This window comes from Anopheles coustani, chromosome 3 (assembly GCF_943734705.1).
Source record: "Anopheles coustani chromosome 3, idAnoCousDA_361_x.2, whole genome shotgun sequence".
Taxonomy (NCBI): domain Eukaryota; kingdom Metazoa; phylum Arthropoda; class Insecta; order Diptera; family Culicidae; genus Anopheles; species Anopheles coustani.
Genome location: NC_071288.1, coordinates 88,813,212 through 88,840,351, shown reverse-complemented (window position 1 = coordinate 88,840,351; position 27,140 = coordinate 88,813,212). Strand labels below are relative to the sequence as shown.

Genomic DNA, 27,140 nt, shown 5'->3' with positions numbered 1-27,140 from the left:
CGTTTATTAGTTTGTTCTTACCTCAGCAGTATTAATGGCACGATCATAACACTTGATGCACAATGCACTTGCGTCTGCACTCTGAGATTGCTATGACCAGAATGCGCAAATACATGATGCTGTGGTCGCTCCAGCAAGAAACACACTCACATATCTCAAATACTATTCGTACGTAAGTACGTGTACGCGTATAACGACACAGTAAGCATTTGGCGATAGTTTGGTGTTGCATGGTTGCAAAGGATAGAATATACATAGGACGCATTCGTACCTTTTCTCTCCCTAAGAAAACGACCAACGCACACATTCTCATTTCTAATCATAGAGTTAAGGGGGGGAGAAGTACAGATTTTTGGATGCGGGGACCCAAAATCAGGGTGAACTGACATTTGTCGTCAACCGGGTATGTTTCAACTTGTGACAAGTGCATAAAATAGCCGATTTTTTCATTACTTTCTGGATCCTTAACTGATTTTAACAAATGACCCCTTAAAAGATTGGTCATTTTTCAAGACACGCAACACAGCGAATTTAAAATTTTACTATGTTTTCTTGTTTTTCAGAGAAGAAAAGTAGTAACCTTGGTAACCGTTACGAACCGTTTCGTCGACACTGGCCTGACATTGAGAATATAAACAAAACTACCACCTTACTCAACCTTACCACCAGCTGTGGTCATAAAACAAAATAACAACAAAATGCTGCTCGTCGATTTTGTTCACTATTGCTCTTCGTTTATAAGCCAATCAGTTCGTACGGGTAAAAACTGGGAACTAATTAGCTCCGAAGATAAAGCATTCCTTCGTTTGGTGAAAACGCATGAGTTTAGAAACGTGTCTTCGATGAAATCGCCGGTGGTAAACAGTAATTTTATTGATTTGCCCGTTGGCAACGATCCTTCTAGTGCCGACGATGGCTGCTTCGAACTTTGCTCCATTGAATATCATGTCGTATTCAATGAGAGTTACGGGGTACCAATGCTTTTGTTCAATATCTACAGGGAATGTAAGGAGGAGATGTACTTTGCGCACCAGATCTTGTTGCTAATGATTCTTGTTTTTTGCAGATCCAGGCAGGATGAATATGGAAGAGGCATGGGATGCATTGGAGCTATCGAAAGAAGTGAGTTCGTCGAAAAAATATGAAACTTTGACTATGGTCGAACATCCTTTGCTGTTTCGTCCGTTCCTGTGCCTTCATCCGTGTAAAACGATTGATATACTGAGCAGCCTGCAATCGGTCAATCCTATTATAACGTTTTTGTCAACGTATGGGCCGTTTGTGAATTTAAACGTTTCAGATTTGCCAACATATGAGTAAGAGTTTGAAAAAGTCTAATTTTGTGGTTTTGAGCAAGGTAGAAGCGCATAATACGTTTGTTTGTTTAGCTAAGTCTATTTTAGGCTCCGTGAAAAAGTATCCGACTATTTTATGCTGCAGGATTTTTACGAGTCTACCAGACTCGTATAGTATTGTTTATTAAAATTGTACAACGTTATTTTAAATATGTATATATTGAGCAAATTCATCATCTATTTTATTAATATTAGTACCATTGAATTTTGAATTCTAATTTGTTTTTACGAGCTAGTAACAAAGAAAACAACTGATAGAAGTTGAACTAACATATCTACCCGGATTCTGATTTGTTCATATACGTAATATAAATATACTATTGCTTAAAACTATTTAAAGTGAAAGCAATGGAATCAAAGTAAAAATACTCAAGCGACTACAAAAACGCATAAAAGATTCAAACAAAAAAAGTTCGCTGTCATTGCCGAAACCCGGGATTGAACCGGGGACCTTTAGATCTTCAGTCTAACGCTCTCCCAACTGAGCTATTTCGGCAGATAGAAAGAGAGGTTCAAAACGGGTATAGATTCTATCACTGATTCACATACGATTTACACCGCTGTTTACTGATTCACTATGTTTTCTATATTAATCGTCCTCATTGTAGCTCCTCTTAGCAATCTAAACATGCATTCACATTACCCTAAATATCACGTATCCTGTTACTGACCGAACGTTCTGTTCTACCCCCTTGTTTATCCACGATACCTAGCCCCGCGGTTGGGTATCTTTTTGAAAGCTATTTTTAAGCATCACATATGACCATCTTTTTCGGTAAAGATTGTAGAATCCTTCGTCGACACACAGCAATGCGGCATGAGACGCCGGAGGCTATCGAATGTCATGTGGTGCTTGCCACTTTCGCTCGGAATGAGGTACAAAAAGCAATTCTTGATGACATAGCTTTGCAGAGCAGGAAATCTTGCGGGTATTGCATCCAGCATGGACACTTCCTGTGAATCAGCGGGTGACGTTATTAGGATTTTAAATTCATACATTCGAATTCTAAACAGCTTACCGAAACGATGGTGTCGGTGACTAGTCGTTCCAAGTGTGGCACGTTGGGACAGTTCGTGAATATTTTGCTTGCAACGGACATATCCTTGATGACGAGCGTCCGGAGCTTGGTAAGCACAGTCAGATTGCTAAACGCATTCGAGTCGAGTTCGTTGTCAAAGTTTTGCAAACAGAGAAAGTTTAGGCTGGGAAACGCTTTCGCTATTTGTTTAACAAACTGAGATTGATTTTTGTTCGCATTGCTGTAGTACAGCGTGGTTAGCAATTTGAGTTCCGATTCGAACAGCGATAGGTGTTTGTACGGCACCACTAGCGTTTCCAAGGCTGGTAGGTGTAGTTCTTTGGGTTCATCGGCCTTTGGACATCCTTCGAGATTGAGATTCTGTAATGAGCAAAATAATAGTTATTATCCATTCCCATATCATAATGCGCTTCTTTCGTGTTTTACTTACTTTTAGTTGCTGACATCCATTAATAAACTGATTCACCTCAACGGTCAGCCTGATATAGTTTATGACCAGTGTTTTCAGTGACTTGGCGTACACAAACATCTGAAGAAAGTCAATGTCGAAAATATGACACACGTCTTCCACTTGTAACGATTGCAGACCGACAATAGTTCTAGCAAATATACCATCCTTGTCCAAAGGCCGCAGGAGCACCGGAGACACACTATAGGGTATATATTTATCGTTTCGCAGCAATATGGACAAGCGCTTCAGGGATCTGCAATCACAGTCGAACAGTTTTGCCACGTGGTCCTTCGATATAAAGGATACCTGCAGCTCGACCAGTTGAGCCGAAATGGTGCGCAATAAGTCCATCTCACTACGATACCGGACCGTAAGGTGCAGTGTGTGCAGGTTGGGGGTGTGCAGCGTGCATCGTGAATTCTGATAAAACGATATGTTCAGCTTTTCCAGGCGCGCACTGTCGATCCGGACACCTTTGCGTAGCGCTCCGTTTACCGAAATGTTCAACTCTTTGAGGTGTACCAGATTGGGCAGGTTTTCCAGCACTAAACCGAACGCTACTCTATGCTCGGAGCGGAGAACAAAGGACAGGGAGTTAACCATCGCTTCACCGCCACCAAACGATTCACCGATCGTTTGTAGTACTTCCTCCGTGTCGAGCATTGCGTTCGAATTGAGTTCGATATGCTTTTGACGATTCAGCAGCTCAACTCGGACGCCCGAGAAAAACCTTGCCTTGCTATAGTTGTACAGGACAAGCTTTTGGTGGCGTATGTAATGTTCGGAGTTGATGATATCATTCCAACGGCAGCAAACCAGCGAGACACGTTGGCGGTCTTTCCATGACAGGTAGTCGAATATACGGCACAGTACCTAAAAATGCAGTATCACGGGAAATTACGCACAACTTTTCGCTTCGTTTATACAGCACACGGATACTAGTTATGCTACCTCGTTTGGGAAATAGTTTAAATTCATTTGAACTGCCCACGGATTGCGTCGCGAAGGGAATTTGTCAACACAGTAACAACCAGCTCGGCAGAACTGTTTCTGTACACTCAAAACAAACGTGCACAAAGTATAATTAGTTGGAACATGTTTACATTCAGTACGTTACGACACGTTATGTGCTTCGAATCAGCTGTTTCTCATTGCAACAGCCGTTAGCCGTTACACATGACACTTGGGATTTCAAATTATTAACGGTTTTTCAAAAAGTAATAAAATCGTTAAAATGTTTAAATGAACAAGGTGCGGATTTTATCAGATTTTCTTTCGTAAGCCCATGATTTCAAACACAATAGTTTAAAAAAATAATAATTGAAAGTACATCATGAAATTCGTTTGAAAACTATGTCTTCTACGGAAAGAGAAATAGATAAGAGATGATTCATGAAACCCCACGATGTTTCTCCGAACGGGTTTCAGAACTCAATCAAATAGAAGCATAAAATAAAAATATAAAAGCTTGAAAAAACCACGAAAATTCGTTTGCCTGCTTCCGGAATGATTTACAGAACATACTGCATGTTTCATAAACGTATAACGAAATCTATTTATTAGCAAAAATATATAAAACTAACTTACAACGCCGGTAAACGACGTAACGAATAATACATCTCACAACAGATCGATTTAGTACCTTTTTTGACCATACGTTCCACACAACGTAGACACAAAAGAGCTTTAGGTTAGGGTGTACGAGACAAAAATAAAACGGACACAATTTGAAACGCGATCCTTTCAGTCTTCCCGGTATGCTTCGTTGGCGTAGGTGGTACTCTTGGCACTCCGCTCCGACAGCGTGTCGCATAGCGCAAGGGGATCGTTCGCCTTTTTCGGGTTCGTTTCCACCTCGATCGAGTCGGGTTCGGCGTTTTCCGAGTAGTGATAGCGCATGGCCAGTATCATGAAGAGGCCCATATCGAGGAACATTAGGGCGGCGAAGAGGAAAAATTCGAGCGATTGCGACTGCACGAACTTGGCCTCGGCGATGAACACCACCAGCATGTTGCCGATGGCCACCGTCAGCAGCCAGAAAGCTTGTATGACCGATTTCATGCTCGCGGGCGCCTGGGAGTAGGAAAACTCGAGCCCCGTGATGGAGAACATCACCTCGCCGGCCGTGATGACGACGTACTGTGGCACCAGCCAGAGCATGTGGACTGAGTTGGACGGGGTAATGATGTGTGTTTGAAGATTCTGGAAGAGATAAAATAAATCGCAATTAGTTTAATCTTAATTTTTGTGGAGCTTTTTGTGAGCACTTACAAATTCGTTCTCCAAAACTTCATCTAGCAGCAACGTGTACACTCCGCCCGGGCTCATCTTTACGGTCCCAACGTGACGCTCGCCAATAAATAAACCGTACTCTCCCTCGGCAACGACCAGCTGTTCATATTGGTTGAGCAGGATGTTGTACACGGCATCCGTGTTTCGGCTGTGGCGTAATGAAACCTCTTTCGTCGTCATCACATTCGCTAGCAGCCGCAGCTTCGGTAGCCCATTTCGATCTTTCTCCGCCGTATCGGCATACTCCACAAGGTTAATCTTTCCCCCCTTGCGGCTCAAAAAGTAACTGACCGCACCGGCCGGACTGAGGTAGAACGTGCCACTCAACTCGGTCATATTCTCGCGCACGCAAGCGATTTCACTCGTTTCCGCCCGAAACTGGAACGTCGTGTTGGCCGCCACGTCAACGTGCAGTGCCTCAAAAACCCCGCGGGACGGAACGCTAAAGCTGGCCAGATTGGGCACGTCGGTGTGGAAGCGATAGTCGCACGGCAACCCATTGAACACGCGAAGCTGTGCCTCGTGGGCGGCCGGAAGGACGGCGTTGGTGCGATCAAGTGCGATTTCCACGAATCCGGACAGGACGAAAGCGGCCCCGGCCAGGATACCACCGAAGGATAGTTTCTGTAGCGGACGCTTGATGCCAATTTTCGCCAGCATCGGATAGACGCAGCTCTCGAACACGGGAATGAAGGCCAGGATGAGCAGCGGATTGATCACCTGCATCTGGTCCGGTTTGATCGTGTAGCCACCGACAGCACCGTCCATGCGCGTCGCCTGGAACGTCCACCGGGAGCCCTGCTGGTCGAACAGCGCCCAAAACACGGGCAGCGGAATGTACAACACCAGGATCTTCATCAGCGACTTGATGTCCGAAACGACGCCCTTGCCGTACTTCGACTCGGCGTAATCCAGCCAGTGCTCCCGGGGGCTGACGGTGCTCTCCTTTGCTCGCACCGACAGCGCGTTGCCGATGCACTTGAACACCAGCACGATCATGTTGCCGGACGGCTTGCGGATCGTGTACATCGTCCGTCCGCACACAAAAATCACGATCGAGAGGATCATCAACACGGCCGGCACACCGAACGCCAGCGGGAAGCAACTGACATCGCCGAAGCAGTGCACATCCTCGCGCAGGATCGGCGTAAGTGTGGTCGAGATGAGCGAACCGGCGTTGATCGCGAAGTAGAACAGCGAGAAGAACTTGGCCAGCTGGGCAGCCTGTTCGGGTAGCTTAAACTGGTCCCCTCCGAAGGCCGACACACACGGTTTGATACCACCCGAGCCGACCGCGATAAACAGCAGTCCCAGAACGGTCATGGAACTGGAATGGAGAGAGAGAGAGGGAGAGAGATCCCATTAGCAAAACAGTCATCCCATGCGAACAACAACCCAAACTCACGGTGCGGGCAGGTTCAGGGGTGGGATGGCACCGAGTGCGATCAGTGTACTTCCGGCGCAGTAAACAATCGACAGGTAAAGGATGGTCTTGAACTTCCCGAGCCAGCTGTCGGCCAGGATTGCTCCCATCAGGGGGAAAAAGTACGCCAAACTGGTAAACACGTGGTAGATCACGGTGGCCGTATCCGTGCTGTACGCGAGCTTCTGCGTAAGATAGAGGGCGAGCACGGCTGCGGTGGACAGAAAGAAAAACGGACGCGATTAGTTATAAAGTTCAGGCTTTTAGTTTACTAATCAATACTCACTTCGCATTCCATAGTAGTTGAATCTTTCGCTGAACTCATTGCTGATGATGAAAAATATGGACCGCGGATATCGCACCGGCTGGAAGAAAACAATAGGAATAAAAGTAGAATCAATTAGTGCATATGCCTGGGAGTTCCGAAGATAATTTGTAAATAAATGATAGAAAACCCTTATTTACCACACCAGTACAGTCTCTTTTATTGTCCTTAAATTGTATGAAGCCCAGTTCTCTAATGAGTATATGAGTATGTCTACGCCATGCATGAATTGTATATAGTTTCTTGTTCGACATTTAGTTTTTTCTTTTCCAGACTTTGTTGATAACCATCAGTACCATGGACATTAAACGTTTTTTAACTGCTTAAAACTATTTCAACGACCATGTCATCATTATTCTAGTGCAATTGTTGATCAATAAAAATGTTTGTCCACGTCAATGAAAGATTAGTCCGATCATCATGGTTAAGATGGCTTACATTTATGTTTCTCATAAAAATCGTCCAATTCTTAGTTCTGATGCTTTTTTCCTAAGGCTTTAGAGAACTTGAGGTAACTTTAATGAAACTTAGGTTGTGAAAGCTTTGTTTTCTTTATTCTTGTCTCTTGTCTTAAGCACGCCTCGATTTGATTAACACGAATGACGAATTATCTCTTGAATCCCGCAAAATAAAAAAAACACTCAAATATTTCTGTAGATTCTTGTTGTCTTCTTCAACTTTAAAGTTATTTTAAAATAAATTGATATACCATTAGAAATAATTTTACACCATTTCTTAGCGAAAATATGTGAAGTAAAATGTGCGTTTAGAATAAACCATTCAACTATCAGCCCATTTAAGATATTTTAGCCCGTTTCAACTTTCCCGAGAGTTTACATTTTTCCACTCCTTTACGCAGACTATGGTGGGCCAGTGATAAGATAAGCTTCAAACCCGTCCTGGAAATTCAAGGCCTTGCACGTAATTAACTCGGGGAAATCATGTTAGACTAATCGCGTCGTTGGGAAGGCATAATAAACCGCACTATAGTGCGTTGTAGTATATACAACGCCTTCCCTTGCCGGCGACACGTGCCACTTCCGAACGCGTGTCTTATCCGGACATACTTGAGCGGTCGAAAATCCAGCTACGGGCGTCTCTTTTAAGCTTACATTTCCCTGCTAAATGCCTCCACCAAGCGCCACGTGCTTCAGGAATGTCTTGAACGCTTCAGCAGGCCGCGATAGGGTGAAACATTATAATATTTACATTCCAACTACAACAATGCCGTGCTTGAAACGACCTATCCCCAAGGCGGTTGTGATGTGAAAGAAGCGGGAGGATAAACCATAAGAAACATGTAACCATCAACATTCTTCTGCAGACAATTGTTAGCAACAACAGCGCAGCACGGAAGTAACGAGCTCCATCGGGAAGGCCATCCAATGGTCGAGGCCGGTTCCTGCCGTATTCACTCATGTTCCCCCCGAGTCTCTAAACCTTCCCCTTTGAACCACCCATGTTTTGGATTTAGTATACAGTTGCGTTACACGTCAAGCAAAACTGGCGGCACGCGGTGTGGCGGATTAAAATGATTACGATGCAATTTGTGTAAGGCCGAGGAGGTGGTGCCGACTGCCAAAAATAGAAAAGCCTTCACCGTGGCATTTTCTGCCGGAGGTTACAAACGTCAATGGCTGCCCGTTTGGCCAATGCCAGGCGCTAAACGTTGAAAAATAAAGTTGTACAACAACTACAAACGCGAGGGCCAAGGGGGTCCCAAATTTCCGTACAAAAAAAAAAAAAAACGAACCATGAGACACCACTTTTTAAATGAAAGCACTTTTTTGTGTCCGCTTGGAGCAATCGGTTTCCCATGTTGCATCATTTATTGGGGAATTCTTTGGAAATTGTTGCATCATGCACTTGGCGGGGCATCGAAAAGGTTCCCAGGGCGTCATATACGCAAACCGCTTGCAGTAAGAACTGATGAGCGTGCAGCTTCATAACAAAACGATAAAACAAATTATATATCAGCATCGGCCGGGTTGGTTTCCGAAGCCCTTCTCTACACTTGTTTCTTTGCAATGAATTTCCTTTAATTTACACCAATTAACCAACCGCGTCGAAGAGACGCCGGAGCAGTTACGGAGGCAATTTCCAGGAGCTGTAAAATGGCAATTTGTAACATTAGCCTCCGAGGCAACCGGACTTGCAGTAGAATGTACGCGTTGCACATGCCAAAATGCACATGACGAGCCTCCCGCGGCTGTTAAAAAAATTATGCAATCGGACTCCGATGGTGGACCGGTTCTTGTCACTTACTCCTCGTTGACCTACATCGTCGTAGAAGGGGTTAGTTGGCGTTCGGATTCCTTTTCATCCGTCAAGCCCCCGGAGCAGCAGGTTTAAACTCCAGGGCGGCTTTATTTCGTCATGTCCCCGGGAATTCGTCGGTTTAAGGTGGTCCGGTCAGCAGTCAGCTTTCGATCGAAACACAAAGACCCTGGACTCGTCAGCGATCTTTAACTTGCAGCGAACGTAGTCGAAGTCGCGTGAGAGTAAAAGCGGGTCAATGTTACGCATCCATGCCCACCGAACGAGCCCTCCCGTAGCGTAGCTTCGTAACGGCCGAACAACCGGTCAGTAGTACAGCATACCCCCTATCTACAATCGATGCCACCCCAATGGTTGCGCCTCCACACGCCAAGATGCCGTCAGTGGGGTCTCGAAAAGCGAAACGAAACAAACAAGAAAAAACGATCATCTCGAGCGCACGGAATGCGCGAACGAGTTCACGGTCAGATTTGTTTGGCTATTGAAAGCGTGGAGGGAGGGGGGCGAATCGGGTAGATGGAATAGAGTGGATGATGGATGGAACTTCGGAAGCACTGAACATGGCAGAGATATCATCATTACATCGTCCTGACGCATCAGTACTTCTCAAATGTTTACCGCGTCTTCTTCGTTACGGTGGACAACAAGCCAAAACAAACCTGATTTGGAAAGCTTTCTTTTCAAATTAAACTTTTTGATGGATGTATCGTTAAATTGGGATAATACCAAATTATTAATAGAGTCCCAGACTTATATAACATGTTTTTTTTCCAAGATTTATGAAATATATACATATATGTACCTCAACATACTTCAATAAATACCTTTTTAATGTTTAAATCTTTTGTTAAGAAAGTCCTGGCGCTTCTCAAACACATTCGAGGATTGTTTGTTTGCTGAACTTTATAGCTTAAATTATTCTGCTTAAACAGGTCATACCAAAAATCTCGTTCGTTCTAGGTTCTTCATAAGAATATAATAATATTCAAAAAAGATTATACATTTTTCTGTCAACGAAAGAATGTTTTAAATAAACTAGGTATAACGGCCCGGTTACACGGGCCCATGTTGATGAAAGAATTTGCATTAGAATCTAGTAAAATTGTGGTAAATTGAGTTTCTCAAAGCTTCAGCCCAGTTAGCAGATTGAACCTGTATCAAACTGTGAGATGCCAAATTCAAATTCCCAGTTATTCTGATATAATAATGGCTCACTGGCTGCCGTATGGCATTCTCATGGCTGAATGGTAATGAAAAACTTATCGGACCAAACAGAAGAATTGTTGATTACTGAAGACTTTACCTCAGGAATGTGTTTTACATTGTCCGGATAGAATAATTTCCTGATTATCATAATGCCAAATTCAGCCAAAGAAAAATAACAGGGCCAATACCAAAATAACAGGAAAAATGTGGCCAACTTTAGAATCACGCAAGAAATATGATTTTCTCCTGTGATTTTCTGAATCCCGTTGATAATAAAATGGTCAAGCCATAGGGACTGAATGGCTGAAGCTGTGCAATTGTGCTCTTCTCACCATCTTAATTTAAAAACCGTTAAATTTAAAAATACAATGCAATAGGTATAGTCTTCGGTGAGTTACCATACAAAGTTGAGGTTTTGCACCATTTTAAGTGCATCACCTTGTTCAAGTAAGGACATCAGCCGGAAAATATCACACATATCAATCATTTCAAACACTAATTTTTTCGAGTGCTCGTTTTATGAATTTTGCTATCAAAGTTGCCTTTCGTTTTCTCAAGCGAGCTGATTGCCATGGTGATCAAAGTACAGAGAAGCGTAGACGATAGGCTCTGTAAGCAGACAGCCGTAGACTTTGTAAGTTAACGCTTAAAGTTCCGCAAAATTGGCTGTGGATTGTTTAGGAAATTTTCTAATTGTGTTTTTTAGAGGCGCGTGTGTGTTTTCGTGTGATAGACGGTTCATAAATTTGTGTTTTGGGAACTGACCTGTAGTGCGTTTTTGTAAGAGATTTTTTGTGATTGTGTTTTTGTTTCGGTGATAGTGTTTTGTGTCGAAAACTGTGATATATGTGCTTGTCTTTAATTGTTTTTTAATTTTTTTGTGTTTGAACCTTTCTAAGAATTGTTCGTGCATTTCCGGTATTAGAAAATACACAGCAAAAGTGATTTAATTGAGCTGAGATTGATTAATTATCAATCAAATGTTTCCTTGATATATCTGATCAACCGAACACATAGTGCCCGGGAACGGAATTTTACAACATTTACAACCATTTTGCAAAACCAGTTTTCCTTTTTTCCAATCGAGTTGGTTTCCCCAGGTAAACTGTGATTGCTATAGTGATCCTTCAGTTTTTCCCCAAGGAAGCTGATTGCTATGGTGATCAATGCAATGCAATGGGATGAGCGTTTTGAGAATTTCCATACAAAGATGAGGTGTTGCAACGATTTTAGTGCGTTACTTTATCCAAGTAGGAGCGTTATCCTTGGAGCGTGACGTTAAGGATTTTTTATAATAAGACTAGGTATAACGGCCCGGTTACACGGGCCCATGTTGATGAAATAATTTGCATTAGAATCTGGTAAAATTGTGGCAAATTCTGTAAATCAAAGGCTCAGCCCAATTAGAAGATTTAGTCTGTATCAAACTGTGGGAGGCCAAATTTAAATCCCGGCTCACTGACTGCCTTATGATGGCTGAATAGTAATGAAACATTTATCGGGCCAAACGAAAGAATTGTTGTCAAAGAAAAGTAACGGGGCCAATACCCGTTATTTGCCAAGCACCACTAATTGATTAATGTGTCGACAAATATTCCCGGTATTATCGTCTTACTAAATGGAGTCCCCGGGAAATACTGGCTAATTGCAAAAGAACATTTTAAATTTCGCATAATTTAGAAGATCTAATAAAGTGAACACGTAGAGTCAATAGATGAAAAGCTGCATCTTCTCAAAACCTTATCCCGGTTGGAAGAGCATTGGCTCTTTTTACGATCTCAATTTAAAAACTGTTAAATTTAAAAATATAATGCAATAGGATTAGTGTTCGGAGAATTTCGAGTGTTCGTTTTATGAATTTCGTCATCCAAGTATCCTTTTGTTTAACTCAAGCAAGCTGATTGCCAAGGCGATCAAAGTACAGAGAAACGAAGACGACTGGCTCTGTAGGTAGACAGACATAGACTCTGTAAGATAACGTTTCAGGTTCTACAAAATTGACTGTTTATTGTTTAGGAAATTTTGTAATTGTTTTTCTTAGAGGCGCGTGTGTGTGGTTTCGTGTGAGAGACGGCTCAGAAATTTGTGTTTTGGGAACTGACCTGTAGTGCGTTTTTGTAACAGGTTTTTTGTGATTGTGTTTTTGTTTCGGTGATAGTGATTTGTGTCGAAAACGGTGTCATATGTGCTTGTTTTTAAGTGTTTTTTTTCTACTTTTTTGTGTTTGAACCTTTCGAATAATTTTTTGTGCATTTCCAGTGTTAGAAAATACACAGCAAAAGTGATTCAATTGATCTGAGCCAGCCTGCCCGCGCCCTTTGACCACGGATTTGGTGCACATTTTTTGGAACTATCTGATCAATCGAACACATAGTGCCCGTGAACGGCATTTTACAAAATTTAGAACCATTTTGAAAATCCCGTTCTACTTTTTTCCAATCGAGTTGGTTTCCCCAGGTTAACTGTGATTACTATAGCGATCCTTCCATTCTCGCCAAGGATGCTGATTGCTATGGTGATCAATGCAATGCAATGGGATGAGCGTTTCCAAAATGTCCATACAAAGATGTGGTTTTGCTTCGATTTTAGTGCGTCACTTTATCCAAGTAGGAGCGTCACCCGTGCAGCGTTAGGTTTTGCAGCGTTACTTTAAGGATTTTTTATAATAAGACTAGGTAAAACGGCCCGGTTACACGGCCCCGTTACAGGACCCAGTTACAGGACTCGGCTACAATGCCCGTTTACAGGGCCCGGTAACACGGCCCGTTTACAGGGCCCGGTAAACCGCGGTAACATGGCCCGTTTACAGGGCCCAGTAACACGGCCCGTTTACAGGGCCCGGTAACACGGCCCGTTTACATGGCCCGGTTACAGGGCCCGGTAACACGGCCCGTTTACAGGGCCCGGTAAACGGCGGTAACATGGTCCGTTTACAGGGCCCAGTAACGCGGCCTGTTTATAGGGCCCGTTGACAGGTCCCGGTTACAGGACCGGTAACACGGCCAATTTACAGGGCCCGTTTACAGGGCCCGGTTACATTGCCCATTTACAGGACCCGTTTACAGGACCCGTTTACATGGCCCGGTGACACGACCCGTTAACAGGACCCGCTTACGTGGCCCGGTAACACGGCCAATTTACAGGACCTCGTTACACGGCCCGGTAACACGGCCCGTTTGCAGGGCCCGGTAAAAGGCCCGTTTACTGGGCTCAAACTTATGGATGTAGTTTTATTGTTGATTTTATTCTGCGTAGGTTATTTTCATCACGTTGCAGCACCACCTTTCCCAAGAGTAACTGCAATTTTCGAAAAAAATCGAAAATTTCGAAAAAAAAAGTCTATTACAAACTATGAATGAAACTGTGTAGCTGTAAACTGTAAACTTTCCGATTTGTTTTGTTTTATTTTCCGGCAAAGTAACCATCGATAATCAATGTAACCATCGATTACCAAAAATCAGAGCGCAAGGAAAATTTCCCCTTCCATTGTGCATCCTTGGTATCCTTAGCAACACAGTATAGCGTTATAGGGGAAACTAACGCGTTAGCAGAGTGCATCTCACTTTCGCCCTCCTTACGCTCGCTTTCCATGCTATTGCTATCTAATAACAACGTCACCTCTAACTGTAATTTAAGAGGGCGATTGATCTTATCTTAAATGAATTCGTACGCATATGTGAACCAAAAAAAAAAATTGTTTTAATAAGGTAATTCCTTGAAGGTGGGACGTTTTAAACTGCCTTGAATCGTTAAGCGCTTGCTAAGATATGAATTAACTGTAACAATAATGCTTCCAAAATTATTCGCCGTGTTTTTCGACGATAACCCATAAGTTCAAGACCACCAAATCCAACGATTAATTGAACGGCAGTAACCATGGATACGGTTCGCGGCATGCTTTCTTCCGTACAGCAAGGTTAAGCACGTGGGCAGCTTCAGTCGCGAGTGGCGCGCGGAAGGATAACTCCATTTTCACCTTCCCAGTTTTGCGCGCTCGACTCTTCAAGGTCGCAACCGGGTGCGCGTGATTTTTTTTTCTCTTCTCTTCGCCGAAGTTCACGAACAGTGTACGCCAACACGAATTAAGGTCAATCGATGGACGCCGCGCGAAGGACAAGGAGCGGTTTGTATTCGCGTAGGCCGAAACGGAAGACGATTGTGGCTTACGGGACGTGGAAAGATTTCATTCACATTCGCGCGATCGTCAAGGATGTGCGGAAATGGTCGCAGACAGTAAACAAACGTAGCCTTGGGGGGGCGATTTAAATAATAAATTTACAATTTAAATCCCGCGCAGTCTGGTGGGTGTGCAGTGAATGGATTTACGTTTCTTTTCGAAGACTTCTGACTATCCAGTAAAGTAGCAACCAATGTTAACCATTTTATCTCCTTTTTCAAACCTAAAAAATAGGAAAATTAACTCCATCCTTTCTCTTTTCATTCATGAATTCATTCGTGGGGGTAGAAGAAACGGCAGAAGCGGAGTAATTACAAATATCGCTGCCTGCAATGAACCGCGAAAAGGCGTCTTTCCGTTGAAAGAAAGTGGCGTCGTCGGGTGCAATTAGAGACGCACCGACCTGCTCACACAGATATCATCGTTAGAAAATGTGCACACGATCGGTAACCAGAATGTCCATTAGCCAATCGGGCCCCTCCAGGGGCTGCGGGTTTGTAAAAGTGTACCGTCCACCGGTGTTGGTGATGGTGCAAATTGCGTTAGCAAATGGGGAACTACATGGGCGGCTTTATTTGCTTGCGAACCTATTAACTGCATGCAATTGCACGCACCGCCGGTATTGAAGTTTCACTCCATCTTCGCTTGATCGCTTTCCAACGTCGATGGATTGGATGTGTGCTGAAAGGTGTCACAAGTTTAGGGAAAGGTAGCGAGATTTTGGATACCGCTTCTACTCCATGTCAGGCGTATTTTCGCTTTCAAAGATGGCGTGTAATCGATTACCAGCATCCGTCGACGGGCAGGTGCTAAAAGGTTAAACAATGTATATAATTACCGGCGGACTGTTGACTTCGAAGCGCGTCGAAACCATTTCTCACTCGCGTCACCACGTGCACCGTTTGCTGCAATCGGAAACAAAAAAGTAATGCACCGCTTTTCCACGCCAAATGCAGCCTCGACTCGAGGAAGACCGGAATACCGGCGGGCTGGGCTGATCTCAGCGATGCGGCCTTTCTGGATGACTGCCCTTTTTCTCGCACACCGTTATTATCGCATAACGCGCAGACAGTTGTCTCGCTCCCTTGCGCCCTGCCGATGATCGGATGTAAGTGTGTAATGGAATTACAACCGCGCGCACCGTAAATCTTTTAGCCGGCCAGACGGCTGGGGCCTGGAGTGCAACGAACGCACCCGACTTACCGTCCACTTTAACTGTCACGGTAGGTACCGGAGGTTGTGGCTTTACTGTTTTATAATCTTTCTATATGCCAAACACAAATCTCGCACTCACACTTCCCACTCTGTCCCGGACGCCACGATCGCGATCAGTCACCTTTTTATCAGTTGAGATTTTATGCAAAAGAGGAGCCTGATTTCGCTTCACTTTCCAACGTTTGATCGAGTAACCGAAACGAAGATGGACGGATAAGCGTGACGCTGACGCAAAAGCTACTGAATATTACAAGTGTTTTAAAAAACTGTGACACAAAATAGCACTAATGGCTGACCGCGCGCTTTCCCTCCTTAATTTCGCTAATTATGAGACTGCCAAAAATAATGAGACAAAATAAAAAAAAACATCTAACACACGCGCACACAAATCAGCTAGACTAAGCAACTGGAGAGAAGAAAAAAATGGTTAACGCTCGCCCGCAGTCACGGATGATAGAATGCACTATATTTATTTATGTTTCCTCGTTTGCCCGGCTCGGCGATTTAGGTAGGTTTCGAGGTTTAATTATGTTAGTTTTATTTTTTTAATTTTTCCTGGGTGAGTGCTTCCTCAACGACACCGCCGCGGGGATGGGCAGGTGAAAGTAGGTGGACACAGAAGCGAGAAACGTCGTGCCGGAACTGCGGAACCGATGCACTTTCGGGGGTGCGAGGAAACAGAGAAAACTATTGACGGTTCAAACGCAGAAACACTGTCATCGCACTCAACGCACAACCGACCGATATCGAATGCACTTTGATGCAACAGCTCCGATCGACGATCACACACCCTATCGATCTGTGCCGATCACTTGTTGTAGGTGTGCCAACGATGACGGGGGGGTTTTTTTTTCTGTTGTGTGTTTTGGCCCAGTGTTCGGAGCAAGATCGGGGATGGATCGCAATGCGCTGCGTGGAGGAGAACCGATCCGTTACCGTCGGCGGCTGTCGGTACACTGGAAGCGCGAACCCGGAGGCCTCCCCATGATAAATAAAAATGTTGGTAAAGTCAATTTTCTAGCTTTTACCCTTCCCTTGGTACGGTACGGTGGCACACGATTGCGTCCGGCCGAACACGGCGAGCAGGCCCGTTGCCGGAGTTGGCGGACCCCGACTACTCGCTGCTCGGACCTCAGACCTTGTGTAAAGTTTGACAGTGGAGGGGAAGTACGCTGCTGTGATTGACCGTCCCAACGTCGATCGGATGTTAGTGACTGGAATATCCATTTCATTTGCGCGACGAATGTCACGGTGCGTTGGGACAACCAGAGATGAGGTGGATTTTAAGTCGCATAAGAAAAAAACTAGTTTAAGACAACTTCTTTGGGTAAATGATTTGGAGAACGATTTTGAAAGTAGGAATTTCCATTGAGAAAAATTCCCCCGCCTAATGGACGTTCGTTGTCGAAACGCGAATAAAATAAAATAAAAATAATAAGAAAAAAACTTATTTTAAGCTATTTCAGATTTTGTACCATGACCTGGAATAGTTTGTGGTAGTGAAAAGTTTGTAAAGTACATTTTTCTTAATTTACATTTTAATTTATTCTACTTGAGGTACCGTCACCAATGTCGCCGGAGCTATGAAAAATAAAAATTAAAAAAATAATTCTGATCATGTACGTACGTACAGCAGAAACAAATCAGCAGCAAACACCTATATTTATTCAGCTGAAAAAGATCGCTCTTGCGATGATCGAACGCCACACCGGAACGGTTGTCTCATTTTGTGACTCCTCTTTTTACAGCGAACCAACTCCTCTTGTATGGAAAAAGCTATACTGTAAGGTCTAAGGTAGTTACATCATATCAACTTGATCCTCTGGTTTAATGTTAGGCATGAGCAGGTTTAAAAGATCCCACAATCTTAAAAAAGAGGCACCATTTCCATGCCTCCATCATTGCAGCACATCATTACACGACTCGGCCCGTTCGTGCGTGTGGCTTGCATTGTCATCTCACATTTGGATAAGCTTCGTTCGATCGTAGAAAAGCGTAGTTATCCGACAATAGCTCCAGCTCACACCACTGACTAAACGTGTTGGTATAATAAAATAGGCTGCCCGCAACACGGGAGATAAAGGAAGGAAGTAAAAATGAGCCCGTTCGGAAACCATCAGCGAGTTACGAGATGAAATGTTTAGCATTATTTCGATAGTTGATAGATAACCATTTCGGCAATGTTGGAAAACGAAGTTAGGCATTAGTTATCTAAGAAATAATGAAGGTTACTTATTAGCATTACCGGCAAGAAGTTGTGACGCAACATTGTCTTGCTTAATTAATAAAATTTGCGCCAATAAGCTATAGCTATAGCTGTAAACTATAGTTTACAGCTCATATGTAATCGAGCTAGTTTTAAGTAATTTACATTGCTTCGGTTATCGAAATTAGAAATGATCATAGGCGAAAAGCTATCATTATGATGCACCCGTATGTAATGTGACCTCATCTGGTTGGAATAGCTAATTTTAATTACCGTTACCGTTTGGCACCTGCATCATAATAAACAGATATGTGTGTAGTTTACAATTAATTGTTGAATTGAAGAGTTACGTCATATTGATTCATGGAATGAAGCCGGTAACGGACAAGAATTTTTAATTAACAACACTGGAGGGTCTTGGACAGACTTTTAAATCAACTGATTAATTGATATAAACAGGAAAAGGCAATCTAGTGGTCATTGATTTGTTAAGTAGGCTGATTTTTTCAATATTTAAAAATTATCAGTCCTACCGCAATTCACTTTAACAATTGTAAGCAATCCACATTGATTATGTACTGAGAATTATTATTCTTAAATCTGATTCAAATCATCATGCGCGATAGGTGGATAGGATTATTTTATAGTCAACATCTAGAGTAACATGAATGCAGATAACTTAATCCACAATCGCACTTAAATAAACTGTTTATTTTTTGTTTTAAACGAGTTGTCACACTGACCGAGAATTTCTGTTGTGGTTACAACCGCTTCAACCTTGTGCTGTGGCACAACGAGTAAAACGACAACATTTCACGCCTCGCCAACTATCGGACGACAGAACAAATTTTACGGCCGGCACCTTCGGACCGGATGCCATTGAAAGTGACAATATTTAGTAAATGGCGCCGTGCCGGGTGAAAGCGTGCCCGTCCCGACGCTCCGTGGTTTATGGAGTTTTTGAACTGATGCGATTATCACGTTGGCTGAATGCGGCGCTTCCGCGTGGAATCGGAGCACATGGAAGGCTTCGCGATCATTTGAATGATTTGCGTGGGCTTTGGCCGTTTGTTGTGAGCGTTGATTGTGGAAAGATTTATATTCTTTCCACGGTTGGTTCAAGGATTATTGGCGATCGTCATTGATCTTTTGTGCCACGGTCCTTGACTATGAAATAAATGCTATTGGGTCAGTAGTCTGTTCAAACCCGCATTCTGCGTCAATGTCATAAGGATCATCTAGTAGATCAAAGGAAATTCAAATTATAATAATATTTGTTCGATATTAAAAAAAAATAATGATAAATAGAAGAAATATAGAAATAGAAGAGATATTTAAAAAAATAAATTAAAATGATAATAAAGATTACCTGAAACGCTTCCGTTACGGCGTCGTTTGCCACAGGTCTATGAATCAGTCTGGCACATGATAGCAGACGACGTCATGAGTCATAATGCGCGTTTACTCCACGTGAATCTGTTATCATCTGATACCAGCGACGACGCGCACAGGAAGCTGAGAAGGAAAGAAACGGAAAGCTAATCTTAGGCATAATTGTTTTGCGTACATAACGTGTTTTGAAGTTTGCAAGAGAAAACTTCCTTTATCGCTAGTGCAACAGCGCAAACGACGGAAAATTAGGACCGCGCGCTACGTCACAGACATCTCGTGGCCCGGAAAATAAATGAAAACTCATCGTACCGGAATTAACTTCATAGATTATTGGCCAAAGATATTCAATCGCTATCTCTATCGATTTGCGGCATTCGCCAGGTAATTGGCCATTGATAGGGACTTATCGGGAGCAATGCGTTTGCCGAATTGCCCGATACTGGTTTTCTATAAAAGCCGTCGCCGAAACATTTCAGTTCTGAGTATCTGATGTAAACAGTGCAGTGGACATACCGTGAGAATCGATCGGAAAGGCGTTCAAGAGTAAGTTCAATATTTAGTGCAAAGATTTTTATAGACGCGACTATGATGTAAAGTGTGTGCATACTGTTTAAGAAATAGTCGCTCTTTCTGGAAACATAAGGACAGCCATGTGGCTATAAAATTCCGGAACGTTATAGAATAGGTTTCTCCTTTTTCGACTGTTAATCGATCGATTGTTAAAAATATCAATCCTTGCGATTTCTGCTTCCGGACAAGTGTTATCTAAGTTTCAAAGCAGCATAAAAGTTGAAAACGGTTAGTGATCACAACGAATGTAGCTGATATAATCAATCGGCGCATCAGTGACCTCAAGCTTTCAACAAACGCACGAAAGCATATGTTGAACTGAATTTGCTATTATTTTAACTCACTGCAAAACATGCTCTACATGCATTAACTGAAATCTTGAAGTTAAGTTTGACCAGTATCCAAACCAGTAACAATAACCAAAATTAATGAGTTTTTCAGAACTTGTTAGTTCAGGGCAAAAACTTCATTATGCAATCTGTGAGACGCTGCAGAAATCTCTGTTTAAAAAAAGAAGAAGGACTGAACATGATTTCCAATAAGCTTAGTTACCTAGTACACGGCCTTTGGGAGTGATTGTTATAACGGGCTCATCATTCATGGATCAACGATACACGTTTGCCGTCGTAATGTGTTTTAGATTACAGCTCAATTTATGATGGTGATAGCTGCAGTGTTGATAAACCGAGCGTGATAAAGCTTAATCAATCGAGGGTGTTACATTTGTTGATTTTGTGCCGTTAAAATAGCTCGCGTGAAATCGAAAGGAGAGCGAAGAAAAGAAGGCGACTGCGGCAAAACGGCCAAGTCAGTGCCATTGTTGACGGAACACCTCCTTATTGACGCATGTGATCTGTTGTATGCCCCGCAGATAAGGCGACGATGGCCACCTCCAGCTGGGATAAGTTTATCCTGCTGCTATGGAAGAATTGGATCATCCAGAAGCGCCATTACGTGCAGACACTGTTCGAGATATTGATTCCCGTCATCGCCTGCGTGGTGTTGATTGTAGTGCGAGGGCTTGTCGATGCCGATGTGTACGATGAGCCGACCACGTGGAATCCGCTAGAGACGAACACCATTCGGCACATGCTGTAAGTAATCCATACGGAACGTTTCGTGGAGAAGTATATTCGTCCAGACCAAGTAATGATTTGCTTACCTTGCAGACCCGAGCTAAATCCCAACATCACACCTCCGTTCACGTTGCTGCTGGCGTACAGTCCACAGTCGCCGCTGACGGACAGGATCATGCAAAGAGCGGTCGAGCATATCCAGGAACCGATCGAGCTGGCCGGGTATCCAAACGCACATTCGATGGAAAATTTCTTCCGCCTAAACTACTCGATCGCCGGTGTTGAATTTCCGGAGAGTTACGGCAATTTGAACCAGCTTCCGGACAACATTACCGTGTCGATACGATTCCCGGGAGAGATGCGTACGCTGCAGGACGATTTCACCGCATTCTGGGCCAACTGGGCTACGGAGTTGATGTTCCCGGCGTTCCAAATAGCTGGCGCACGGGAGCGCGAGCGCGACGATGGAGGTTATCCAGCGAACTACTACAACGAGTCCTTCATCGCGGTACAGAGTGCAGTTTCGAGGGCTCTCATTTTGGAGCGCGATCCGACGATTCAGTTGCCGGAAGTTTATCTCAATGTAAGCTTTACTATAACTAAAAATCTTCACTTTCGTCACTAAATTTAATATTTCCAATTTCCAATTTCAGAGATTCCCATATCCACCGTACTACAGTGATCCGCTGCTGACGGGCTTCGAAAATCTCCTGCCACTGATTGTAGTAATCGCATTCTTCTATACTGCCATCAACACGGTTAAGTACATCACGGTAGAGAAGGAGAAGCAGCTTAAGGAGGCCATGAAGATCATGGGATTGCCGAGCTGGCTGCACTGGTCGGCGTGGTTTGTGAAGTGTTTGGTGCTACTGATTATATCAATCTCACTGATCGTGGTCCTGCTGTGCGTTAACATCACCACCAACACCGACCTGGCCATCTTCGAGTACGCGGAGTGGACGGTCGTTTGGTTCTACCTGTTCGTGTTCAGCATCACAACGATCTGCTTCTGCTTCATGGTGAGCACGTTCTTCTCGAAGGCTAACATTGCAGCAGGCATTGCCGGCCTACTGTGGTTCATCCTGATCGTCCCGTACAATATTGCGTTCTCGAATTACGACGATATGACGGCGGGTGCAAAGGTGGCCATCTGCCTGTTCTCCAACTCGGCCATGTCGTTCGGGTTCATGCTCATGATGCGACACGAGGGTACGGCCACGGGTCTGCAGTGGTCTAACCTGTTCGACCCGGTATCGGTGGATGATGACTTCTCCGTTGGAGACACCATGCTGATGCTGTTGGCTGATGCCATCATCTACCTAATGATTGCACTCTACGTCGAGAAGGTGTTCCCGGGAGATTTCGGAATCGCCGAGCCGTGGTATTTCCTGTATACGAAAAAGTTCTGGTGTAAAGACGCCCAGCAGAAGGCCGAAACGATTCCGGCGGATGTTAGCAACATGGAGGGTGATAATGTGGAACGGGAACCGGATGGCAAGTATGCCGGCATTCAGATTCGCAAGCTACGCAAAGAGTTCAGTAAGAAAAAGGCAGCCGTTCAGGGGTTGAACTTGAACATGTACGAAGACCAGATCACGGTACTGCTGGGACACAATGGCGCCGGCAAGACGACCACCATGTCGATGCTTACGGGGATGTTTTCCCCCTCGTCCGGCACGGCCATAGTAAACGGGTATGACATACGGAACAACATTGATGCGGTACGTGGGTCCTTAGGTCTGTGTCCACAGCACAACGTGCTCTTCAACGAGATGACCGTCGCCGAGCATATCGAATTCTTCGCCCGCTTGAAGGGTGTCCCGAGGAACAAGATCAAGGACGAGATTCGACACTACGTCCAACTGCTCGAGCTGGAAGACAAGCTGAACAAACAGTCACACACACTTTCGGGTGGCATGAAGCGGAAGCTCTCGGTTGGCATAGCGCTCTGCGGAGGATCGAAGGTGGTGCTCTGTGATGAACCGACCTCCGGCATGGATCCATCGGCACGTCGTGCCCTTTGGGATCTGTTGATCAAGGAAAAACAAGGGCGCACCATTCTGCTCTCGACGCACTTCATGGATGAAGCGGATATCCTCGGCGACCGAATCGCGATCATGGCCGAGGGAGAGTTGAAGGCGTGCGGTTCATCGTTCTTCTTGAAGAAACGATTCGGCGTTGGATATCGACTGATCTGTGTGAAGGGAGCGAATTGTGATCGTGGAACGCTTACAGGACTTCTTCGGAAGCACATTCCCAACATCGACATTGACACGGACATCGGTTCGGAGTTGTCGTACGTGCTAAACGAAAACTATACGGCCGTTTTCCAGGATCTGTTGCGTGATCTCGAAGACAATGTGGAGCAGTGCGGTATCACCAGTTACGGTATTTCGTTGACCACCCTCGAGGAAGTGTTCTTGCGCGTTGGCAGTGACTCGTATGCGTTGGATCAAAAATCGGGTCACGATGATGGAATCCTAGACACCAACGGGTTTAATCATTCGTCCACCGTTACCCTCGATACGACCAGCGATACGGCGCCCCTATTGGATGGTTCCAATTTGGTTTGGAATCAACTGTTTGCCATGTTCCTGAAGAAGTACATCTCCACCAAGCGTAGCTGGATACAGATGCTGGTTCAGGCCTGGATTCCGATCTACTTCGTCATCGTGACCGTGATTATCGTGCGCACTTTCCCGGGACAAACCGATCTCCCACCGATACCGATCAGTGTGTATAACTACAGTGCAACCAATACGATCTTGGAAGCGACGGCCACCTCGAGTCCGTTCATCGATGGATATCGAGCGGTATTCAGAGGCTTGCCGGGTAACCATCGGCTGGAAGTTACTGAGAAGAATATGACAGAGCGCATCCTAGAGTTGGTAAGTCCTTCTTAAAACCATATAATATCGGGTTTGTAGATGCAACATTGTATATTTCCTTATTCACCTACAGTCGGTCGCAAATATTGGTCAAGTTAATCGCGAGTATATGGCGGCCGCATCGATAACCAACACGAACCACACCGTTTGGTGGAATCCGACAGGCTTCCATACGGCCCCACTAGCGTTGAACTTCATGTACAATGCGATGATCAAGTCGATCAATGCGGCCTATGAGATCACGATCATCAACAAACCGTTACCGTTTAAGGCGGAAACGAGGGTAAGTGGTTATATATGTAATATATTTACAACCTTCTATCGCACTCTTTACTTCCCCTTAGTTCACTCAACTGGAAGCGGGTAACAATCTCGGATTCCAGATTTCGTTCAACACCGGCTTTGCGATGTCGTTCATTGCCGCACTGTACATCATGTTCTACATCAAGGAGCGAACGAGCCGGGCCAAGTTGCTGCAATTTGTCAGCGGTATCAACGTGTTCACGTTCTGGATCGTCTCATTCTTGTGGGACTTTATGACGTACGTCATCACGGCGCTGCTCTACATCATCACGCTGGCCGTCTTCCAGGAGGAAGGATGGGCCACCTTCGAAGAGCTCGGCCGGGTGTTCTTGGTGCTGATAGTGTTTGGCATCGCTTTCCTTCCGGTGACCTATCTGTTCTCGTTCTGGTTCGAGGTACCGGCGACCGGCTTTGTCAAGATGATGATAGTGAACATATTTAGCGGGACGATCTTCTTTACGGCCGTGTTCCTCCTCAAGTTTGACGCCTTTGACCTGAGCGACGTTGCCAATGGGCTCGAGTGGGCGTTTATGATATTCCCACTGTTTTCGCTGAGCCAGAGCTTGAGCAATATCAACGTGCTCTCGACTACCGAAACGGTTTGCAGGGAGCAGTGCACGGAGGACACGACCGCACTCTGTTCGGCTGAGTATATCTGCTCCCTTTTGCCCCAGTGCTGCGACACGAATATCTTCTCGTGGGAAAATACCGGCATCAACAGGCAGCTGATGTACATGGGTGTTGTGGGAATGGTAGGGTTCCTCATCCTCATGGGCATCGAGTTCCGGGTGATCGAGCGGATATTCAAACGTCGTAGGCAACGCACGGCTGAGTTGGCACCACTCAGCGAGGACTCCACCATGGACGACGATGTGTGGCGGGAGAAGAATCGCGTGAAGGGTCTCTCGAACGCGGAGATCGGAAACTCCAACCTGATCGTCAGCGAGCTGACCAAGTACTACGGAAAGTTCCTGGCAGTCAATCAACTCAGCGTGTCCGTCGACGGCTCGGAGTGTTTCGGTCTGCTCGGTGTCAACGGGGCCGGCAAGACTTCCACCTTCAAGATGCTGACGGGTGACGAAAACATCTCGGCCGGCGAAGCCTGGGTGAAGGGTATCAGCCTGAAGAGTAGCCTCAACCAGGTGCACAAGGTCATCGGATACTGTCCCCAGTTTGACGCTCTCCTGGAGGATCTAACCGGCAGGGAAACGATGAAAATATTTGCCCTGCTTAGAGGCATCCCCAAGCACGAGATTGGTCACGAGACGATCCGCCTCGCCGGGGATTTAAACTTCATGAAGCACATTGATAAGCGCGTGAAGGAGTACAGTGGTGGTAATAAGCGAAAGCTGAGCACCGCTCTCGCACTCCTAGCGAACCCGGCCGTCGTGTATCTGGATGAACCGACCACCGGTATGGATCCGGGTGCGAAACGACACCTGTGGAATGTGATAATCAACGTGAAGAAGGCCGGCAAGTCAATCGTCCTCACGTCGCACAGTATGGAGGAGTGCGAAGCGCTCTGCACCCGATTGGCCATCATGGTGAACGGGGAGTTTAAGTGCCTCGGTTCAACGCAGCACCTGAAGAATAAGTTCTCCAAGGGATACTTTTTGACAATCAAACTGAACCGCACGGGAGATGGGTCGCCGGCAAATGCCGATCCGGTGAAGGACTTTGTGGCACGTAACTTCTCCCAGGCTGTACTAAAGTAAGTAACACGCTGTCGAAAAGCCATAGGCCTGTATTCATTCTTCTCAATCTCTTATCCAAACAGGGAAGAGTATCACGACTCGCTTACCTATCACATCACCCAGTCCGAGTTGAAGTGGTCCACCATGTTCGGGCTGATGGAGGAGGCCAAACGAACACTTGACATCGAAGACTACGCACTGGGGCAGACGTCACTCGAGCAAGTGTTCCTGTTCTTCACCAAGTACCAGCGAGTTACCGATGATAACTAGTTCCACTCGACTCCCATTTCCAGTAGCCTAAGTTTAAGTTAATCTGCACTTAGTAAGTGCCCCCTTTTCGTGTACCCGCCGGCACCTGTACCTGATAAAAGGGTGTTCGATTTTTTCGCCATAGAATACAGTAACGTTTACAAGCACACGCAAAAGCATTCCGCTTTTTTTTCTTCCATCATTCCACCGGATACTCCAACTTCCAACTACTCATAACTTGTGGCAGGTGAATCATTTATGATATTCGCTATCATTAATCCCTACGGCTCAATTCTGTTCCGTACCGTTCGATGAATGAATAAGGCTCCCTTCTTTTCCCCCACAGAACGGCCAACCGTTATCGCGACCAGGGGTTTTCTATGTCGGATGTCAGTTCCCACACTCCCATCGGGCGCCGGTAACGGATAAGTTTGATAAATGTCCACCGATCGGCGGCAAAAGATTTCAGTTTATCGACTTCGCTCGGAGCGCTCGGAAGGACCTCCCTGCTCGGCAGGAATCAAGTTCGTTTCGCCGTGCGCGTGTGTGTGTTTGTGCCAGGGAAAAAGGCAAGTGTATTTCGAGTGCATTGGAGCACATCCACTTTCACTGGTTGCTTTCGAGGTGAGTTCTATATTTCTAACGCACGGGAACCATGCCACCAGGTGTTAAGGAAGGGTGTGAAAAGCTGTGGTATGCGCTTGATTGTTGGCCATTATGGCATTCGAGAACCATTAGTTTCTGACATCGATATGAACCACCGGAAACGGCCTACGCTACGCTGGTGAATGATTATGGATAATTATATTCATCCAACCAGGATTCGGGCCACCGGGTGTCCGGTGAGGAACTACCGTAACATTTGACCATGAACTCTGAACGTTAGGACAGTGAACAGGTGGTACCTGTTAACGTGTATTGATTCCAGTGGATTTAGGACACCGAACGAGAGACAACGTGGGTTCAGAGTTAAAGGACTTGACCTGTGCCATTTATTGTGA

General features: G+C 45.0%; 4 protein-coding genes and 1 non-coding gene across 8 annotated transcripts; 2 read left to right on the top strand and 3 right to left on the bottom strand.

Moving 5' to 3' along the window:
* The first annotated feature begins 754 nt into the window (after positions 1–754).
* On the top strand, positions 755–1,491 carry LOC131259068 (ubiquitin-like-conjugating enzyme ATG10). The gene is made up of 2 exons (XM_058260488.1): positions 755–1,005; positions 1,067–1,491. Exons 1-2 carry the CDS (start codon positions 843–845, stop codon positions 1,318–1,320), a joined length of 417 nt encoding a protein of 138 aa, XP_058116471.1. The 5' UTR covers positions 755–842; the 3' UTR covers positions 1,321–1,491.
* Positions 1,492–1,778: 287 nt separating this feature from the next.
* Positions 1,779–1,851, bottom strand: Trnaf-gaa (transfer RNA phenylalanine (anticodon GAA)). Its single transcript has one exon. It is a non-coding gene; the product is annotated as a tRNA-Phe (tRNA).
* Positions 1,852–1,888: 37 nt separating this feature from the next.
* LOC131259065 (uncharacterized) lies at positions 1,889–3,892 on the bottom strand. Its single transcript, XM_058260482.1, has 4 exons — positions 3,798–3,892; positions 2,826–3,719; positions 2,375–2,755; positions 1,889–2,309 (listed from the first exon to the last, which is right to left on the bottom strand). The coding sequence occupies exons 1-4, from the start codon at positions 3,822–3,824 to the stop codon at positions 2,109–2,111; spliced, it is 1,503 nt and encodes a 500-aa protein (XP_058116465.1). The 5' UTR covers positions 3,825–3,892; the 3' UTR covers positions 1,889–2,108.
* A 484-nt stretch (positions 3,893–4,376) lies between these two features.
* Positions 4,377–16,722, bottom strand: LOC131259063 (peptide transporter family 1-like). Of its 4 annotated transcripts, none has more exons than XM_058260479.1 (7): positions 16,552–16,722; positions 15,750–16,094; positions 15,385–15,638; positions 6,848–6,926; positions 6,544–6,772; positions 5,118–6,465; positions 4,377–5,048 (listed from the first exon to the last, which is right to left on the bottom strand). In XM_058260479.1, exons 3-7 carry the CDS (start codon positions 15,418–15,420, stop codon positions 4,590–4,592), a joined length of 2,151 nt encoding a protein of 716 aa, XP_058116462.1. In that variant the 5' UTR covers positions 15,421–15,638; positions 15,750–16,094; positions 16,552–16,722; the 3' UTR covers positions 4,377–4,589. The 4 variants fall into 4 exon arrangements, with proteins under 4 accessions (XP_058116462.1, XP_058116463.1, XP_058116461.1 ...); XM_058260480.1 differs by having other exon boundaries at positions 15,841–16,094; XM_058260478.1 differs by having other exon boundaries at positions 15,385–16,094.
* Positions 16,723–20,811: 4,089 nt separating this feature from the next.
* Positions 20,812–26,160, top strand: LOC131259060 (phospholipid-transporting ATPase ABCA3-like). Its single transcript, XM_058260475.1, has 6 exons — positions 20,812–21,023; positions 21,099–21,588; positions 21,659–23,893; positions 23,967–24,176; positions 24,238–25,907; positions 25,974–26,160. The coding sequence occupies exons 1-6, from the start codon at positions 20,812–20,814 to the stop codon at positions 26,158–26,160; spliced, it is 5,004 nt and encodes a 1,667-aa protein (XP_058116458.1).
* Positions 26,161–27,140: the final 980 nt, after the last annotated feature.

Coding starts and splice junctions, on each gene's coding strand:
- LOC131259060 (XM_058260475.1), top strand. CDS start 20,812: ATGGCCACCTCCAGCTGGGATAAGTTTATCCTGCTGCTATGGAAGAAT. Junction 23,894..23,966: donor CAGAGCGCATCCTAGAGTTG/GTAAGTCCTTCT, acceptor ATTCACCTACAG/TCGGTCGCAAATATTGGTCA. Junction 25,908..25,973: donor TTCTCCCAGGCTGTACTAAA/GTAAGTAACACG, acceptor TTATCCAAACAG/GGAAGAGTATCACGACTCGC.
- LOC131259068 (XM_058260488.1), top strand. CDS start 843: ATGAAATCGCCGGTGGTAAACAGTAATTTTATTGATTTGCCCGTTGGC. Junction 1,006..1,066: donor GTTCAATATCTACAGGGAAT/GTAAGGAGGAGA, acceptor TGTTTTTTGCAG/ATCCAGGCAGGATGAATATG.
- LOC131259065 (XM_058260482.1), bottom strand. CDS start 3,824: ATGAATTTAAACTATTTCCCAAACGAG. Junction 3,720..3,797: donor TAAACTATTTCCCAAACGAG/GTAGCATAACTA, acceptor CTGCATTTTTAG/GTACTGTGCCGTATATTCGA. Junction 2,756..2,825: donor ATGGATGTCAGCAACTAAAA/GTAAGTAAAACA, acceptor TGCTCATTACAG/AATCTCAATCTCGAAGGATG.
- LOC131259063 (XM_058260478.1), bottom strand. CDS start 15,420: ATGGTTTCGACGCGCTTCGAAGTCAACAGTCCGCCG. Junction 6,773..6,847: donor CAACTACTATGGAATGCGAA/GTGAGTATTGAT, acceptor TGTCCACCGCAG/CCGTGCTCGCCCTCTATCTT. Junction 5,049..5,117: donor AAGTTTTGGAGAACGAATTT/GTAAGTGCTCAC, acceptor TATCTCTTCCAG/AATCTTCAAACACACATCAT.